The following is a 20,233-nucleotide window of genomic DNA, read 5'->3' on the forward strand; positions in this document are numbered from 1 at the left end:
AGCCTGAAATGTGAAATTCTCCCAATCTCCTCCCATCAGCCTTCTTAACAAGGGGGACAAGAACAGAGGTTTCTGGTTCTGTTTTGCGTAGGGTTATAGTCTCTTGACAACCCACCACTAATATTGACATTACATTTTGAAAATCCAAAACTATGTAAATTCATGCTGCATAACTGTTAGGTGGCTTCCTGTCGGGTGGACTTGGTATTCTAAAGCAATTAGAGGAGATAACAGGGGACAACAAATGAGAAAAACCATTATTCAGTAATATGGCTTTTCACAGCCATTTGGTATTGGCACAGAGTGATTTGGAGGGAAATGGGAGGAAGGGGATTATGACTGTGGGTCCAGAAGTTTTCTCCCTGCCTGGAAATAAGACATCTTTATAATTAGTAATATTTCTCCATATGATTGCTAACATTCCTCAACACACTGAACAAAATCAAACTTGTAAAATCTACTCTGAAAAGTCCAAATACACTATGCTTTTCCCCTCAAGTCTCTGGATCAGAAATTTAAATCTCCTCAATCCTTCTTGCAGATTTCACGGCCCTACTGGTGGATGTCATTGGAAATTCTACCAGCTACCTCACAGAGATTTTTAAGTCAACTTCCATCCTCTCCGGTGTGTTCATCTTGAAAATGTGTGGGATATTGGAGATTTGGCAGATTTGCAGAATTTAATCAAAATCAAAATATTTTCAAAATGTAATCAAAATATAATCAAAGCTAGTGGACCACCTACCCCAAGCCCTGCCACAAAGTGGGCTACCAAGAACCTCTGTGTAAGTTTTATTTAGACAACCAGTGTGGTCCAGTTTCAACCACTAGTATTTGAAGGCTCCGTCTTCCAATCAGAGTTATTACTAAAGGTATCTAAAAAGTTAGAGGAAAAATTTAAGGCTCAGAGTTAGGGTAATCTAGACAGACTCAAGAAAACAGCTTCTACTAGATAGCTATACTCACATTTTAAAAGATGAGAAACTGAGATTTGAAGAGGTTGCCTATTTTGCTCAAGGCCAGATCAGAATTGAGCATTAGATCTATATGCAGCCCAAGCCCATGTCCTATGTGCAGTTGGGAAAGATCTGCCTCATTCAAAAGGTGCCTTCATATAACTCCCAAGCCAGTCACCTTCCCCAAGAAACCCACTTTGCAAAGCACAGATCTAGTCAAATGCCCACACATGGCCTCGTCAGAAAGCTGGAGGGCTGCACAATGGAGCAACTACTGTGTTAGAAACAGGGAAAGGAGAGAGAAGAGTAGTAGATGTCATCAGCTGCAAGGACTCGTCCAGAGGCTGTTGGTGTACTCCCTCCCTGGACCCTCACTACAACCTTGTGGAGTGATTACATATTTATCCTGATGTTACAGGTGGGGAAACCATGGCACAGAGAGGTCAAGTAACTTGCCTAAGCTTATCCTGAAGAAATGCAATTTGAACCCAGGTGATCTAGCTCTAAAGTCCATGCTCTTGCTCACTATGCTAATATATATAATAACAGGCCCACATTCACAGTGATAGTTATTATTATTATGACCATTTACTGAGCTCTTCTATTTGCCAGGCACCATACACATTATCTCACTGGGTCATCATAGCTGTCCTTTGAAGGACGTGCAAGCAAATGTCCACATTACTTCGGGAAGCATCTTTTTAAAAAATTTGTTTGAGAGAGAGAGAGTGTGTGGTGCAAGCAGAGGGGGAGGAACAGAGGGAAAGGGAGAGAAAGAATCTCAAGTAGGCTCCATGTTCAGTGTAGAGCCAGAGGCGGAGCTCAATCTCATGAGCCTGAGATCGTGACCTGAGCCAAAACCAAGAGTTGGATGCTTAACAAACTGAGCCATCCAGGTGGCCCCGCTTTGGGCAGCATCTTAAGGGACAAGTACATTTAGTAACTCATTCACTTGCAGACTTTGGCAGGTCTAACAGGGCATCTATACCACAGATGCTGGAACATCGCCATCAGTCGCAGCATGCCGTAATCAAACACACTCATTTGTTTAGCAACATGGTCCTTTACACTAAACAGGTCTGATAAAGACTGTGAATAGCCTCACATCTGTCAAGTCAGGTTTCCCACCAAATAAGTTTTGGTACCAAACTCACACAAAACCTTCCATCTTCCATTTCAGAATTTGGAAATCTCAAATGAGGGACTGTGGAATTTGAATGGTCACAATTTTATAGATGGGTAAACTGATTCCAGAGACACCAAGCAGTTCGCTCATGGCCACATAGCTAGTAAATGGCAGAGTTGATGTTGTAACACTAGAAGCTGACCCCACAGGCTGTGCCCTTTGCCATTACATTATACTGTATCCCCCCGCCAAAACAAAACAAAACAAAACAAAACAAAAAACCCAGAAAATCAGGGCTCTCTTAAAAGTAAGGAGTTAGCCTTAAATTTCTCTATAACATCCTGAGCTAAGGATTTCTAGCTGAATTTTCATTTCAGCCAAAGACCTATAGCTTCAGACCCATTGCTAAGTTTTGTGTACTGGTTTGTCTTATAGTGAGTCAAACAAACGAATCGGACTGCATCTTCATCTGTGTGATGACAGGAAAGTCAGGTGAACCATCAGACAAGCTCTCGGAGTTGAGAATTAAACAGAACCCTCTAGCAGGTGAACCCAAGATTCGATCCTGTTGGTGTGGTTTTTGTAGGAAGGGATCTTTCTGACTTCTGGGAGATGGCGGAGAAATCTCCTGTTATCAACTACACATTCACCAGCAGCATGTCTGGTGTTCTAGGTGAGTGGAAACCCCCACACTCCTACTATAGTCTCCAAACCAGGTCCCAGCTAGCAAACTGAAGACCGAATGCTGCCCTCAGGTATTTTATTTAGCTACACTGTGCTAAAACCAAAAGATTTAACCATTAAAATTAATCTCTGGATTCTCTTATAAGAGAAGATATGGTGACTCCACGGGAGCTGAGTAGGCACTGCTCCCATCCTACCCATTAGGAGAGACACCTTCCTCTTTTCCATAGCCCTCTCTGCTCCCTATAGCCTGACACTTGTTTCTCATATTAACTACCTGTCTTTTGTAGGTAATTGAATTAGTGACCCTGTTTTAGACATTGCCACTCTACAATACCCAGCCCCTACCCAATCATCTTCTACCTCTCTGCACACACTCCCACCCATCTGCTTGCCTTTTCCCTGGCACAAGTGGTATTTTTGGAACCACCTTTGAGCTCGCTTTTGCCCCCTACACTTAACTGTCACTTTAAGCTGAATAAAGTTTCTGGAATCTGGCTGGTCCTCCAAGATTATTTGCTGCTGCTGTGATTACCTTAGCAATCTTCCAGTCCTTGTCATCTAGCTTTGACCTGAGGTAGCCTCTGAACTAGTCTTCCTTGACCCAGTTTCATATTTCTTTAAAATGTCCATCCATTGCCACAAAAGCAAGAGTCTTTAAAATACAAGTGGGTTTGTCTTCTCACTACTCAGAGCTAAGTCAGGAACAGAGGGTCCAAAGACCTTAGCCTGGAGTATACACTGCTCTGTCAACATGCCCAGCCTCATCTGCTCTTTTTTTCCTTGAATCTTCTGCTAAAATGACATTGAAGCTCCTGTCTCTTCTCGCAGATGGCATCTCTCTGCATGCCTGTGCCACTTCACTCGGCCTGGAACTCCTTCCCTATTTTTCCATATTTCAGAGCCCCGGTTTGTCTGTCAATCACCAGCTCAGCGGCTGCCTCCTCTTTCCTCAAAATCTCCCAGTCAAAATTTGTCTTTTGTCGTCTACGACTCTATAACACGACACTAGTCCATCATTCGGACTCGGTGTTACTCCAGGTTGGAACACAGGTGACCTTCCATGTGTGTCTCCTCACTGAATGGCCCTTGAAGGCAGACACCCAAACTCCTTCAGCCCCCCAGTCTGCTCCCCCTGGGTGTTTGCATGGCACACTGAGCATAGTAGGTTTTTAATTAGCGTTTCTTGGAGTAAAGTGAAATTTACAATAAATCTCCAGTTCCACTTCAGTGGGCTGCCTTGATTTGAGTTTATTGGAATTACGTTTATTTATCTTAGTTTACCTGAGGAAGGATCCTCAACTTGTGTGGAATGAGGCTTCTTGTTGTGGAGATGAAATGGGCATTTGGTGGGTTCCCTTAACCCACTCAATTCTGAGGACAGAGCCGAGGATTGAGTCAATGTCATTTCTTTAGTCTTCCTGTGAACTTCCCAGGCTAGTCCCAATTGTACCTGCCCTTGGTGCTCCCTTATGAAGGACAGATGCCTGGGAAGAGAGAATACTTGACAAATGGACACGTATTTGGGGAGTACGTATGCTCGATAGCCAGTCACTTGGCTGAGTGATGGTTTGATCAAGCATAGGTCAAGCACTTAGCCCTATGTCCAGCTGATTTGGAAACAACTACCAGAGCTCTCAGGCGTGTGGGGACTACTGACCCCATAAGTGAAGCAGGAGAGAGAGATGAGGCAAGAGGACACGACTTGTACAGGATGTGCCCTGCACAGTGATCCGCCAAAGGGGTAAGTAGGGCCTGGAATCCACTGGTCTACGCAGCCCTGGTCAACCCAGAAGAGGGGACCCTTGTGCTCATGGTAGCCTGTCATCCTAACATGCATCCGTCACCAGCAAAGGCTGCCCAAAGGGAGCTAGAAGCTCAAATGAACACTTGAGCCTCTTCCTCCCTGTCTTCATGGAACGTCCAAGGGCACCGGCTGGATCTCCCTCCAAACTGAGCCTTCCTGTTACCTTAGCTGTGACCTACCTGTCTTTCAGACAGCTTCTGCCCAGCAGCTTCTGATGTCCCTAAATTCCGCTTCTGGTCTCTAGTCACATGCACAGGGAACATGAAGCCACCCTGTCCCTCTTCTAGGAAAAAGTGCCATCAAGGGGCTGAGGGCTGTGAGCTGGGCAAAGGGCCTGGATGAATTCGGGTTCTGTCAGGAAACATGTCGAATGCATGGTACTTTGCGGTCTGACAGCTTTGCATTCTGTTCACAGAGCTTCCCCGCAGAGTGTTTTTGGAAACTGGTATTTTAGCTTCCTTTGCTGTTCCAAAAGAAACACTCCTCTTTGGTGACATATGGTATTGTTCCAAGTAAGGTTTAAATTTCTGCGTTCAGTACGTTTGCTGTCCAACAATCTTTCAGTGGCTTGACAAGTCTGTACTCCAAGTGTCAAGCATATAAAACCTGCCTTTGACCATCTCCCTGAACGTACAGCTCCCAGGGGCACAGCTGTGACTTCAAAATTCACATCCACGAGCCAGCAGACACTACCAAGGACAAGCCCCCTGCACAGAGCCCAGAGCAGCAGGGCACCTGCTCCAGGGACCTCTCCCTGGACAGAGACAACTCCTCCTGCAGAGGGAGAGCCGGCCGTGAGCACGAACAGGCTTTCCAAGCTCCACGCCAGGGCCACAGCCATGGCCACGCAGGGTGGTCCCTCTCCCACCCTCCCAGCCTTGGGTAAGGAGACTACTCACCCTTTCCCTTCCTGTCCTGCGTCTCCCTCACATAAATAAGTGAAGCCCTTCCTTTATCTTTTTTCCATCGATCCTTTCTTCTTCAGCATCCCTGAAATTAGAGATCGACATTAGCCAGTGTGAGTTTGATACAGACAAGCAAAGGCAGTGAGCATCTTTGGCATAAGATCCTGCCAACATTTATTTGTATGATTTTTCTTATTTTGAAATAGTTTAAGACTCACAAGACATGATAAAAATAGTACAGAGAGCTCCCCGATCCCCTTCACCCAGCATCCCCCAATAAGAATGTCTTACATAAGTGAAGTGTATTGTACCATGATGTATTTTTGTTTCAGCAAAGCATTTAGCAATGTCTCTCCTGAAATGAACCCTGTGTGGTGGAATGGTGGTGGGTATTAAGGAGGGCACATATTGCATGGAGTACTGGGTTTGGTGCATGAAAAAGGAATCTTGGAACACTGAAAATATAAAATTAAATTAAAAAACATCTTATGATAGAGTTAGGTGAATTTGTAGCTGACTAGATAATGATGCCAAGAGTATGTTAATGACTTGAAGCTAGCACGGAGAGCCGCCACACGTGGCAGGCCAGCCAGCGAGTTCCTCCTTCCCCACTATCTTTGTGGGCGCCATCAGTAGTGTTGTCATAGAAGACGAAAAGACAAGCTCATGCTATTTGGAAATAAGATACAACAGAGATAACGCTTTCATTAAAAGCCAATACTGTCTCAATGAGTTCCGACAAGGGACCAGAGTCATAGAATTCATTCATTCAATCATTTACTCATCGAGACATGAATTTAATACCAGACTCCAGGCTAGCTGCTAAAAGCACAGCTCTATCAAGGTTCCCTTTCATTCCTGAGTGCACAGACAGGGGAGGGAGACACGAGCAAGTAAATTGATAGTTATAGTCTACCTTACAAAGAGCTGTTGTCCTGGCGAGCCCAGCAGGGGGCTTCCTGGAGGAGGTGAGAACTCATCCGAGTCCAGCAGGCAGGAAAACAAGAATGTGGAAAAGCAGTCAATGTCACTAACCAGAAACCCCTCAGTACACTCCAGTATCGTGACTGTTCTGCATAATTAGAAAGTTTCCCAGAATAATATGAAAAAAAAAATGATATGATTGCTAGTGGCAAGAAAAATCATAGAATACTTAGCTATATACCTAGCAGGAAAATTGTTGGGTTTTATATATGAAAAACTATAAAACTTTAGGGAGAGTAAGAAGGCATATTTAAATAAATAAAACAATATAACACATTCTGGATGAGAAACTTGATTTTTTTTAAGGATTTTATTTATTTATTTGACACAGAGAGAGAACACAAGTAAGCAGAGAGACAGGCAGAGAGAGAGGGGGAAGCAGGCTCCCTGCTGAGCAGAGAGCCCGATGCGGGATTCCATCCCAGGACCCTGAGATTATGACCTGAGCTGAAGGCAGAGTCTTTTTTTTTTTTTTTTAAAGATTTTATTTATTTATTTGACAAGACAGATCACAAGTAGGCAGAGAGGCAGGCAGAGAGAGAGAGGAGGAAGCAGGCTCCCTGCTGAGCAGAGAGCCCGATGCGGGACTCGATCCCAGGACCCTGAGATCATGACCTGAGCCGAAGGCAGCGGCTTAACCCACTGAGCCACCCAGGCGCCCCATGAAGGCAGAGTCTTAACTCAGTGAACCACCCAGGCTTCCCGAGAAACTTGAATATTTTAAAGATGGCAATCGTTCCTAACTTAACATACAGATTTAAAATTTTCCAAGAGGGTTAGTTTTAAAAAACTGAAAAAAAACTCATTTTCATACCTACTATGGAAATGAATGAGAGAACCTATAGAATTGTTTAAAAGAACTGCTAGGGAAGATTGGCCTTCGTCCCAATCCTGTGATACTGCATTATTGTTGTTAGCATTATGATCATCCCCGTTTTAAGGGGAAAGCTAAAAAAAAAGTGAAGCCACTTGCCCCTAAAGTCACAACATGGGAGAGGCAGGAACAGTTTCCCCTCTGGTCTCTTCACCTCAAACGCCATAACAATTTCACTGGGTCATTTGATGAGAAACATGCTCTGAACTTTGAGAGAGCTTGCTATTGGATGTCTAAGGAATTTGGAGGTTTCTTTTTTAAAATAAGTAGTTAGGAAAATAAAGCTTACTTTGGTCCATTTATTCTAGCTCAAGGTAGAACTTAGGTCCCTGAATTACCTGTTTTATGCATGCACAAAGCATTTTCCCTTTGATAACAATTCATTGTTTTGGTAATTTTATACCTGAATCAAAAGGGTCAAGAATGTAAGTGACCTATTACTGTCCCAGGTGCAGCTACCAGGAGGGTGGCCAGGACCCCATGGGTGACAACCAGCAGTCAGGCGTGGACTCCCACACTACCCATGCCCTGGGCACCTGCAGGGCCTCCCTGGGAAACACTGTCCTCCACACCGTCATCTCCTGCAGGGGCCACGGCCACAAGGAGCTTTCCCAGGCCTCCAGCTAGGACAGCGGCCACCCACGGCAGCCCCTCCCAGACCCACTCAACCTCAGGTAAGAGAGGATGCTCACTCCCCATTTCTAAATTAAATTTAGCACTCTGTCTTTAAAACGTTTCCTGAATTTTTGAAATACAACGCACAGAAAAGTTGTAAAACCCAAGTTAGCATCATAATTAATAATCATAAAGTGAACTCACTCTTCCTTTTCTTTATTCCAACCCTTTTCTTTCTACCTTGAATGAATGAAGGAAGGAAAACTCCCTCTTTGCAGGAATCTTCCACACCCTTTCTCTGCTAGGTGTCCTCTTTTATGTGCCCATTTAGAAATTTCTGATTTCTTTTTTAAATATATTTTTAAAAGCTGTTACTTACTTATTAGAGAGAGAGACAGAGAGAGCACAGGCAAGTGCAGGGGAGAGGGGGAAACAGACTCCCCACTGAGTAGGCAGCCTGATGAGGGACTCGATCCCAGGACTCTGGGATCAGGACCTAAGCTGAAGGCAGATGCTTAACTGGCTGAGCCACCTTGGCACTTCAGAAATTTCCAATTTCTTCGGGGCACCTGGGTGGCTCAGTGGGTTAAGCCTCAGCCTTCGGCTCAGGTCATGATCTCAGGGCCCTGGGATCAAGCCCTGCATCGGGCTCTCTGCTCAGCAGGAAGCCTGCTTCCCCCTCTCTCTCTGCCTGCCTCTTTGCCTACTTGTGATCTCTCTCTTTGTCAAATGAATAAATAAATCTTTTTTAAAAAATTTCTAATTTCTTCTTTTCCCTTTTTCACTGTCCATCAAACAAATGACCACTAGGAGCCAATACTGTTCTCTCCAGACTGCCTTTTTGGCATGGTATTAGTATGTATTAATATTATTACATTAATTGCATATACAGTATATATGCAATGTAATGTGGCATACCTGTTAATTACACACACAAATATAATGATATGTACATTAATATGTAATCATGTACTATAAGGAAGGCCTGAGTTATAAAAAGCAAGAAAAAAGTTGTCAAATGTGATCCTAAGTCTATGTATCTATGTATTTACTTGTGTGTAAAAAATATACACAGAAAATAGAAAGTAAAACAAAATGAGACTAAAAAGAAGTTCACAACATATTAACATTGACTACATCTGGGAAGTAGATAAGATTTTTACTTTCCTTCACTCTGTATTTTCTATTCGTGTAATCAAACAAAAAAGCTTTATTGCATTTTTTTTTTTACTAGCCATCAGGGAGATTAAAATTAAAACTACATTGAGATATCACCTTACACCAGTTAGAATGGCCAAAATTAGCAAGACAGGAAACAACATGTGTTGGAGAGGATGTGAAGAAAGGGAAACCCTCTTACACTGTTGGTGGGAATGCAAGTTGGTACAGCCTCTTTGGAGAACAGTGTGGAGATTCCTCAAGAAATTAAAAATAGAGCTTCCCTATGACCCTGCCATTGCACTCCTGGGTATTTACCCCAAAGATACAGATGTAGTGAAAAGAAGGGCCATCTGTACCCCAATGTTTATAGCAGCAATGGCCACGGTCGCCAAACTGTGGAAAGAACCAAGATGCCCTTCAATGGACGAATGGATAAGGAAGATGTGGTCCATATACACTATGGAGTATTATGCCTCCATCAGATAGGATGAATACCCAACTTTTGTAGCAACATGGACGGGACTGGAAGAGATTATGCTGAGTGAAATAAGTCAAGCAGAGAGAGTCAGTTATCATATGGTTTCACTGATTTGTGGTACATTTCTTTTTAAAATCACTTTCTCTGGCACCTGCAGCTAGAGGCCCTTCTTTCAAGCTCACCGCAGTCAGTAGATCGTAAGACTCCTTATTACTGTGCTTAGTGTCCATTCCCTTGATCGTCCTCCCTCTCCTTAAGAGCCTGAATCTTTAATCTCCTGTTCCATGAAATATACCATTCAGGAAACATATGCTGACCCACCTAAATTTCTTAAGAAACAGAGGGTATAAAGGCAAAGTCTTGACTCTAGGCTCAAAATCAATTGCACCAACAGATCTGGGAATGTAATTTTGACAGCTGTCATCAAGGAAATATCTCTCATGGTTACATAGGAAAAGTAAAAGCTACCACATTGGGGTTTGACTGGTAGAATATCAGCGGCCAGCACAGCCCTGAGGCTATGCACTCTGGTCTTGATTCCAGACACAGCAAGGTTGAAATCCTGACTCACCTACGCTGTCTGTCCTTGGGTAGTTCTCGTGATCTCTCTCAGTCCTGGCTTCTTCACCTTTAGAAATAGGGGAGGTGACACCTACCTTCAGAGTGGCTGTGAGGATTGAATTAGGGGCTTCAATAAGGCGCTCAGCTCAGCACGTGGCACCCAGGACACTCTCAGCCCATGGCAAACGCCTACCGCTCGCTTGTCTGGGGCTTTGCTTATGCTCTTTGCTCTGCTCTTACGCTCTTTGTTCACCTTGGTAACCGCTTTTTCTTGTGTCTCAGAGACATCATCTGCCCTCAGCCTCCATCTTCTCCATCCCGTGCAGGTCGGCCTCACCCCTCTTCTCCTCTCCCACCTCATCACACGAGTGAAATGACCTGTCCCATCTCCCACCTGTAGGCCATCACCCCTACAAGGAGGCTGCTTTGCTAGTTTTGCCAGGGACCAGGATCCTGACAGCAAAGATCACATCCTGAAGTGGTCCTTAAACCAGGACTTTACGAATGATCAGAAGAATTGCTAAGATGAGCCCATGCTCTATCAGGAAGATGACAGTTTATCAGGGTGGAGATGGAGTGAGTGTGTGCACTGACTCAGATGAGTGAAAAGCCTCATTTTCCTCACCGAGCAGCAGCCGTGGTTGCTCCTTGCCTGGGCCACGCCACGCATCTCCCATGCATTTCATCACTTCTTACAAGGATTAGCTGATTTCCAGTGGCATCCGACACAAATGTATCACAGCTACCCCTGGGACTTGCCGGTTTCCTCCTCTACTTGATGAGCCTCCACTGCAGGTTTTATCTCTTAACTCAGTTCTGTATCCTCACCTCCCTGCCGGGTACCTGACTTAATAACCACCACTGGTTAACTAGGGCAGGACTAGTGGCATGGGGCTTCCTCTCCCCATAAGGCACCCCAAGAAAAAATCCCAGGCTTACCTCTCCCTCACTTCATCCCAGGAACCTCCACCCGTGGCACACGAACCCCGAGTCCAACCAAGGCACCTGCCCCGAAATATCCACAGACAGGTAAGAAGGTTTAGCTGGAAAGAGAAACCCAATACCTCATGGCTTTGGTGTAGGGGCTCAGGGTAGAGGAACAAGGGTGCCAGGAGGCTGACTAAGCTGGGCGTTGGACTTCATTGGTTCTAGTAGGGAAAGAGGCAGGCGAAGTAGTTTAAAAGCCTTGCTATGTTGTTAAATTACCCCATGATTTGCATAAAGCTCTTCCTTTTCTTGGCTACAATTCCCTATAGACTTTGAGAATGCTTTATCCTTAAAGTGCTCCTATTCCTTCGTCCTGTGTTAGCACCCAAGGCTAGTTCATGCTGACTTTTGCATGGCCATTCATGCCCCTTGCAGGTGACCTCCCTACAGCATGGCCACTTACCCCTAAAGAAGAGCCAACCTTGGTCCTGGGACTCCACCAAGTCTCAAGTACGTACCGGCAGCCTGCTGCTCTGTTGCTCTTGTTTGTTTGGAACAAGGTTGTATCGTGAAATAAAAAGAGGTTTCTTTGATTAAATTTAGATTCAGACTGCTGGGATTAAATTCTAGCTCTACCATTTACTGGGGAGGGGGTCTCCAGCACTGGGCTTCGGGAATTCAGCTTCCTCAACTGGGAAGCTAGAATAATAACAATTATTGTGGGCACTAAAACTGTCTTTATTCCCCCATGGCTTTGTATTGAGTAAGATAATATGTGTGGAAGTGATTTGGAACTACAGAGCTCCACATAACTTAATCCAATCAGCGTTTATCAAGTGAATACCTATTGAGCAAGGCACTGTGTGCTTTGCAAACAGAGGCTGTTCTTTTCATGAGCCTGATGTCAGCGGAGGCAGCAGGAGGAGGAACGGATGACTCCAAAATTCAATCCCCATTTGCTGGGTGCAGTTTACTTTTGTTGCATTTTATTTATTTATTTTTTAAAGATGGTATTTATTTATTGGAGAGAAAAAGAGGGCATGCGCGTGTGGGAGTGGGGGAAGGAGCAGAGGGAGAGGAAGAAGCAGGCTCCCTGCTGAGCAGGCAGCCGAACGCAGGGCTCCATCCCAGGACACTTAGATCATGACCTGAGCCGAAGGCAGACACTTCACCCAATGCGCCACCGAGGCACAGCTACTTTTGTTGCATTTTAAAGGACTTGTTGCCTTCCCCGTCCCTGACACTTAATTTCAATGGAATTCTAGAGGAAACCATGTCCTGGGTTTATGGCTGTTTTTTTTTTTTTTTTTAATTTTTTATTTCTTTTCAGCGTAACAGTATTCATTGTTTCTGCACCGCACCCAGTGCTCCATGCAATCCGTGCCCTCTCGAATACCCACCACCTGGTTCCCCAACCTCCCATCCCCCACCGCCCCTTCAAAACCCTCAGTGGTCTCCTCACAGAGGGTCAGAAAAAAATGCCGCTTTTTTTTTCCCCCCCATTTTTGGTTGCTTCCCTCTCTTGCTTTCTGTCCCAGAAGACAGAAATTGATACAGAATGAGTCCTCCAAAGCTGGTTGAATCTTCAGGGCCCTCCCACTCCTGGATGCTTTTCTATGCCCGTTTCCTGAATGTTCCTGCACCATCCAGGAGTCTGTCAGCAGGGATTATTAAATTCCTGGAGACGACACAGTCTCTTTTTTCATAAACTGAAGATTTGCTTTAGCCCTACTCCCAACCTGCAGTGAATGGGCCTTTCAGACACAAAGCCTTGATTATACTGCCGAAAGATATTATAGCCATGTTTCCCCCAGAGGTTGGTGGTGCAGAGGGGGGCCAACTTGGTTTTCAGACCAAATTTTGGAAAACAAGCTGAGTATATAACTATCTGTATTTATGTCTACTTACACGGCTCTATCTGTTGTCTCTCTCTCTTTCTGTCCATCCATTGTCTACCCATCCATCCATCCAATAAGAAATCTAAGTCTAAAGTAAAGGGTTTTGACAACTTCCGGCAAATGATTCTTCCCATTCACAAAGAAACCATACCCACAAATCCTTTGAGACTGACTCATTCATCCATTCCGTGAATATTGAGGTCCTACTGTTTCCCAGGCACTGTGCTAAGCCTATTTTTACTCCATAGTAATTCCACAAGGTAGGTAATGTTATCTTCATTAAGCCATTTCAGTGAGCACTACAGTTAAAAAGTAACTAAATTTTGAGCCTTAGTTTGTCTAATTTCAAAGCCTGTGCTCCCTCCACCCGCGTATGCTATCTCTCCCAAGATTCTTCGTTTGTACGAAACAATTGTAATTTGAGGAAGAAACTGGTAATGTTCTTAAGAGAAAAGGCGATCAAGGCTACGTGCAGCCAGAGGGGAGGAGATTAGCTCCCTCTGGAGGGACTGTTCAAGAGGTTTTCCTTGAGAAAGAGAGAGGCATCTGAGCAGGGTTGCCTCTAACTATACATTTCAAGCAGGGCCACAGCTTATGCAAAGGCACAGAGGCAGGAAAGGACTGAAGATTCCCATGGGCTGAGAAATTCCTTGTGCCTGGAATTCTGGTGCTACAAGAAGGAGTGATGAGGAGCGAGGGAGCAGACGCTGGCCGGGGTGGGGTGGGGGTCGCCCGTGGGTCCCCAGAACCATGGGAGAAGTGTGGGCCTCTTCTGAGACAAGGGGCATGGCCAGATTTGTGGTGCAGAAAACTTTCTCTGGCTGCAGAGTGGAGACCAAAGAGGGGAGGATAGGAGCAGGGCCACCGGCAAGGAGACGGCTGTACTAACCACAGCCAGAGATGAAGGGAGCTGCAACTAGGAGTTAGTTGTATGAGACTTGACTCATCAGGGAGACTTGGATGGTGTTCAGGAATCAAGATATGTGATGGTGGAATGATCAGCAGGAGGTAACCAAACATCATGGCCAAGTGTGAACAATTGAGAGGATAAACGTCATTTTCTGAGTTAGAGAAGCATGGGAGAGGTTGGGAAGGGGAGAAGGGCATGGAAATCAAGCATCAGGAATGTTAAGTGATGAGGGAGCAGGAGACTGGCTGAGGACAAAGCAAAAGCTGGCGCCTTGCACCCCCTCTTCACCCGTGTATGTGTAGCATTCCTCAGGCACCCCTGACTGCCATAAAACGATAAATAGTTAACTTGCAGGGATCGCAATCCTGCAGAACAGGAATCTCCCTTGCTCTACAGATGTCCTGGAGATCTAAAGAGGGAGGTTACCTTATCAATAGCACAAATTTCCAGAGGCAAATAACTCTCATTTCCTGAAGCCCTAATGTCCCCCTTCCCACTATAAACTGGAGGAGACTGAGGTAGAAGGGAATGTAAATGACAGCAGGGTCATAATACCCCACTAAGAATCTCCCAACTATCTTGATGTTAATGCCTGACCTAAAAACGACATTGATCAAGCCATAAGGGCAAGGACTCCCTCCGGCACCTTGTAGGCCCACCTTAGCACGTGAGAACTCTGTCGAAATCTCCCATCCCTTCACCACCTCCCCCCAACCGCAAGGTATATAACACGCCTACCCTCACAACCCGGGGCAGCAGCAGCTCTTCCTGCCCACGGGTCCTGTCCCCGTGCTCTAATAAACCACCATTTTGCACCAAAGATGTCTCAAGAATTCTTTCTTGGTCATTGGCTCCGGACCTCAGCCCACCGAACCTCACCTAGGTTCTAGAACTTCATCATTAAGGATGTTCAAGTAGTAAAGCATGCTAGTATGAGCTCCAGACTCAGATCTTGCCAGAGTCACTACCTGATCAAACCACAGAGTCACTCAGACCCTCAGTGTCCTTTTGTATAAAATAGATACCTACATTATGTGATTTTATGAGAATTAAATGAAATCATGTTTGTAAAGAACTTAGAAAAGCACCTAAGTCCGGGTGTGTAATAAATGTTAAAGTAAAGAGTCATAACATATTTACAAAAATTGATAAATATTCTGGAGGTTTCACTATTCTAACTGGCTCAGGATAGAATTCAAAATACATTTCTGTCCTACCTTTTTTAACTAATCCTATCCCTAACATATGAGCCCTCTCTCCACTTTAGTAAATTTATAACTGATAGATGAATGGATAAGGAAATGTAGTATATTTACACAATGAAATATCAGTCACTGAAAAGAATGAAATCTTGCCATTTGCAACAACATGGACAGAGCTCGAGAGTTTAATGCTGAGCAAAATAAGTCAGTCCGAAAAAGACAAATACTATCTGATTTCATGCCTATGTGAAATTTAAGAAACAAAACAAATAAACAAAAGGGGGAAAAAGGAGATAAACTAAAAAGTATAGTCCTAGCTATAGAGAATAAGCTGCTGGTTGCCAGAGGGAAGGTGGGGAAGGGGGAGCACAGATGCAACAGGAGATCTAATGAAGAATGTACTTGTGTTGGTGAGCCCTGGATGATGTATGGAAGTGGCAAATCACTACATCGTACACCTAAAACTAGTATCATGCTGTAGGTTGACTATACTGGAATTAAACATTTGAAAAATAATAATGATAAATGTAGAAATAAGTAAATAAATCTTAAACTACTCAATTATAATTTTCAAAAAGGTAAGAAAATAATTCATAAAAATATGAAATTAGTACATGTCAGAGATATTATTCAATCATTAATGAATGAATGAATGAAGACTGGCTTCGTGGAGAGTTTGAGGGACAGGGATTTTTATAGTTAGTCCTAGGATTTTGGATGTGAATTTACTAACTGATATCCCACAGCAAAGAATTCTTTTTCTTCTCACTAGACAAAAACCAATTGCATCTTTACCAGACAAAATTCATGCACCTTGCTCACCGGCAGGAATTACTTGTTTTGCTCTCCGATAAGAGTCATTGAACCTCTTCAGAGTTGCAAAACCACCAACTCAATCAGTCAATCAAAGATACACACTCTTATGGAACCAGAAAATCCCCACAGTATCTGCTAGATAGTACCCAGAACTTATTTCCAGGCTTTAGATCATTTTTCTTGATAGTAACTAGTAATGCTTTGTTAGAAGATCATTATCAACATCCTAATATAACCTTCAAATCACTAGAAGTTGCACCCTGCAAGAGGAAGCCTCTTTTCCTTTTTTTTAAAGATTGATTTATTTATTTGAGGGAGAGAAAGAGAGCAGGGGGAGAGGGTGAGGGAGAAGCCCTAAGCAGACTCCCCACCAAACAGGGGATATGGGCTTAATTTGAGGACACCAAGATCATTACCTAAGCTGAAACCAAGAGTCCGCCACTTAACTGACTGAGACACCCAGGCACTCTGTCTCTTTTCCTTGTGTTTATGAGTTGTTGTATCCTTTGGTCTGTGAGCACCCAGCATGTAGTGAATGCTGAATACATTTTGTTGAGGTGGGGCAGAGTGGGGCAGAGGGAGAAGGAGAGAGAGAGAATCCCAAGCAGGCTCCACACTGAGAGGGGAGTCCACCATGGGGCTTGAACCAGGACCCTGAGATCACGACCTGAGTGGAAATCAAGAGTCAGACGTTCAACCGATGGAGCCATCCAGATATCCTGTTCAATACATTTTTAATAAATCAGTAATAATAACTATTATTTGTCATTTATTCCATAGCAGGAAGTTTGCAGCATGCTTTGTATACATTGTCTCCTTAAGTTCTCCCAGTGATCTTCAGGCAACTCACACCCATCTACTTGCACAGCCTATACATATGCCCATCCACACATGCAAAATGCATATATCCATGTGTGCATAGACTCACACATATGCATGCACACCTATGTCTACACACACACACACATGCACGCACGTGCACACACACACCCTCTGTATCATCTAATTATTCTCCATTTCCCTATCAGCAAACCGTCCCCTTGCTTGAGGCTAGGTCCCCACATACTCTATCTCTTCCACTGGAAATAGCTCCACCTGACCCACTTCTGTCTAATGTTTTAGATCCCTTTTTAGTATTTGCTGTCAGTGAGACCACCTCTGATTTCCCCCCGGGAACTGGACCCCACCTTACTCCACCTGTCTGTCGGACTCTCCCAACAGCTTTCCCAGGCACTGAAGAAGCAACATTGTCTGTCTGTCTCAGAGCCACCTGAGATCAGGGCCAGGACTCTATCCATCAAGCACGGTAACAAACAGAGGGAAAATGCTTGCTAAATCCTTGTTGATGTCAGTGTTCTGGGATTGTATCTTCCAGGGTGTCCTGAGCTGCTCCTTGAAGAGCGGGCCATCACTGCCGCTCCCCTCACCTTGGCCATCCAGAAGTTCAACCCTTGCCTGATGGAGCTGTGCCGCTTTTTCCAGCAATGCCTCTGCATGAGCCAGAAGAGAGAGGCTAGAGCAGAGGCCATGAGGTAACCAGAACCAGGTGTCCCTTTCCACTGTCAGCATTTTGGGGCTGCCTATGCTGTGTGGCTTCTCTGCAGGCCACAGGTGGCCGGGAACAGGCAAATGATAGGGGTACCTCAAGGAATAGACTCTCTGGAGGGTCTTCTACTAGACCATCTCCTCCTTGAGAGCCATGATGGAACCTCATTTATTTCTGGGTCCCTGGAACCCATTTCAGGGCCAGACACAGCAAGGGCAGCTGAGGCGAGTGGAGGTCAGCTAAGTTGATGTGAATTGAGCCCAGCTGAGTACTACCTGGTGGAGTGACCACACAGGACTTCCAGTGATCCTGGAGCCCTCTCAGCCTTAGCCTGGTGACATCTGCCAGAACTGAGTAGTTGGAGGACAATGTCCATCTATACCCCAGCTCTTTCTAAATCCCTAGAAGTCATTTGCTGGTCAAATGAGAAGATCGTAAAATGAAATTTAGAAGGCAGACCCTGCTTCATATTAGAAGTTCTAGACATGGTAATAGTTTCTTGCCCTCTAGTGCAGACATTCTTTTCCTTCTTCTGCAGTTTGTCTTGGCTATAAACCCAGAACCAAACAAACATGGATGACCACTTCTGCTCCAGTGGTCTGGGGCCAATCTCCCAGATCTTTAATATTCCTTTCCAAGTCCATTCATGACTCTTCAGCTTTTCAAACCTCCATCACCCACTGGCTCTGAGCCTCAAGTCCAGGTTTAAAACCACTTTCCATTACATCCTGGTCTTGGACCGCTCAATCAGTGTTTGAGGGAGTGTTTCCTCCTCCCAGAGAGGGAAATGAGAAAGGTCCACAGACCCAAGGTGTGAGCAAGTGATGTGGAAGCATGTCCCCACCACGTAGGCTCATCCTAAAAGAGAAAATTCTTGCAACATGATCAGCCCACTATCAGACCCTCCGCCAGGAACTTTTCAAATCAACGATGATTTGAGTCTCTCCTGGTCACCTGTTATACACAGTGCTGAGCCATGGGAATTGAGAGTTGAATCAGACACAGGCCCAGAAATTGAGGATTTCATAGTTGGGAGGAAGAAATGGTCATAAACCCAAATTAAAATATGACATCGTAGGGGACAGAACCGAGTCATACCCAGAGGCAGTACTTATTCCTAGTATCCCCTTGGAGAAAAATCACATTTAAAAAATATATATTGCAAATGCCAGGGGGAAGGATAAAATGGGGAAAGCATAAGTGTCCAGAGAGGAGTTTTAAGTTAAAATTTAGAGAAATGAAGCATGGAGGAACCTGAGCTTATCCCTTTTCTTTCCTGTATTTTACTTAATAGTGAACTGCTCTATAATCTCATACTAAACATGAGTACAGGCTCAGAATAACAGAGTGGGAGACTGGCTTTACTCAGTGTGTGTTGAACAACACAGTCCCTGTGATCAAAAAATCATGCTTGAATGGGAAAGCTGGCCACACAGAGAAATTCCGAAACAGTAGGACAAGCACTGTAGCAGATCCCAATATGCCCCATAGGGCCCCAGGGAACTAACTAATAGGGCCTGATGGGGGAATAGAAGCTTCCCAGGCAGGAAATGGGAGAGGCCACTCCAGGCAAAAGGAACAGCAAGTACAAAGATGAAAAGTGAGAGGCAGCCTGGAATGTCATAGGTCCACCGAGATACGCGCAATGTGGCTGCAGCGAAGGCATAGGTCTGTTTTCAGGAAAGCCTTGCTCCTTCAAGCACCTGGCGAGCTCTTGCAAACAAGTTTGAACTTTCCCCCCTAGAGCTCCAGCTGCTCTTCCCGCTGTGCACTTTCTCCTTCATTCAGAATAGGTGGAACCCATATTCCCCAGGGTCGTTTGGTATCCTCTCTGTTCTGGAAGCTTTCTAAGCAATTGGTCTGTGGGTCTTAGAACATCTTGTCACACTTGCACACTTCAGGCTAGCTGAGGGGAGATTAAGGATTAGGTCACAGAACTGGGATTTTAAAGCTAGTGGGTAGCTTAGAATACTGTATGGGGTATAAGGTGAAACCAAGCCGACCTGCGTTTAAATTTAGGCTCTGGACTTACAAGCTCTGTAGGCTAGTCATGTAGTGTCTCTGAGCCTCAGTTTGTTATTCTGCAAAATGGGTATAATCTTACTAGAATGGCAGTGCGTTCTGGCATGAAGTGGATTACCTGGGGGAAAATCCGCACTCTCTTGAGGGCAGTGAGTCCTCAGGCAAATCAGTGCATCTCTGTGCTCTAGTTTCCTTAATTTAACGGTGTCCTGGAAATTGAGGGTGCTGGAGCCTGGGGAATCTTTACAGCTAGCTGTACTCAGTTTGTTGCTCCCCAGGGGATGCTAGAATCACAGAGTGGTAGGGATAGGAGGGAAATGGGAAAGTGTTTAGCCCGACCTCCTCATGCACCTGGCACGGGAGAGGCAGGGCGGTGAATTCCCGGAGTCCCACAGGGAGCCAGCGGCACAGCCTGCCCAGAAAGCCCTTCTTCCTAATGATGTTCATGGTGCTCTCTTACGGAAGCCCTTCAGAGCCATCCCTGCAGCCCCAGCCACGAGCAGGACATTATTTTGCAAGTATTTGCTTCCTTGCTAACTGTAAGAGCCCTGTGTTCTCAGCCCATCTCACACACAAAAAACAAATATATGAACATAGTCATTGCAGAGCACCTGCAATGACTATTTGGGGAACTTGACATATGTTAGTTCACTTAATCCTGGTGATCACCTGTGAGGGTAGGTCCTAGGACTGCCTTTCGAATGCATATGAAAAATCTAAGGCCCAGAGGACTGAGTGCTCAGCCTGAAGTCATACATCCT

The 20,233-nt window shown here is 44.9% G+C and overlaps 1 protein-coding gene across 1 annotated transcript in view; it reads left to right on the forward strand.

Annotated features, from left to right (window-relative positions):
• Positions 1-20,233, forward strand: part of HHLA1 (HERV-H LTR-associating 1) — a 33,710-nt gene that overhangs the window by 11,802 nt on the left and 1,675 nt on the right. The window contains exons 7-13 of the mRNA XM_044246959.1: positions 542-625; positions 2,518-2,574; positions 2,669-2,758; positions 5,207-5,455; positions 11,112-11,180; positions 11,514-11,588; positions 17,280-17,436. Coding sequence (XP_044102894.1) covers positions 542-625; positions 2,518-2,574; positions 2,669-2,758; positions 5,207-5,455; positions 11,112-11,180; positions 11,514-11,588; positions 17,280-17,436 — 781 coding nt within the window. The remainder of the gene's footprint in view (positions 1-541; positions 626-2,517; positions 2,575-2,668; positions 2,759-5,206; positions 5,456-11,111; positions 11,181-11,513; positions 11,589-17,279; positions 17,437-20,233) is intronic.

The sequence above is a fragment of the Neovison vison genome, chromosome 4 (assembly GCF_020171115.1).
Source record: "Neovison vison isolate M4711 chromosome 4, ASM_NN_V1, whole genome shotgun sequence".
Classification (NCBI taxonomy): Eukaryota; Metazoa; Chordata; class Mammalia; order Carnivora; family Mustelidae; genus Neogale; species Neogale vison.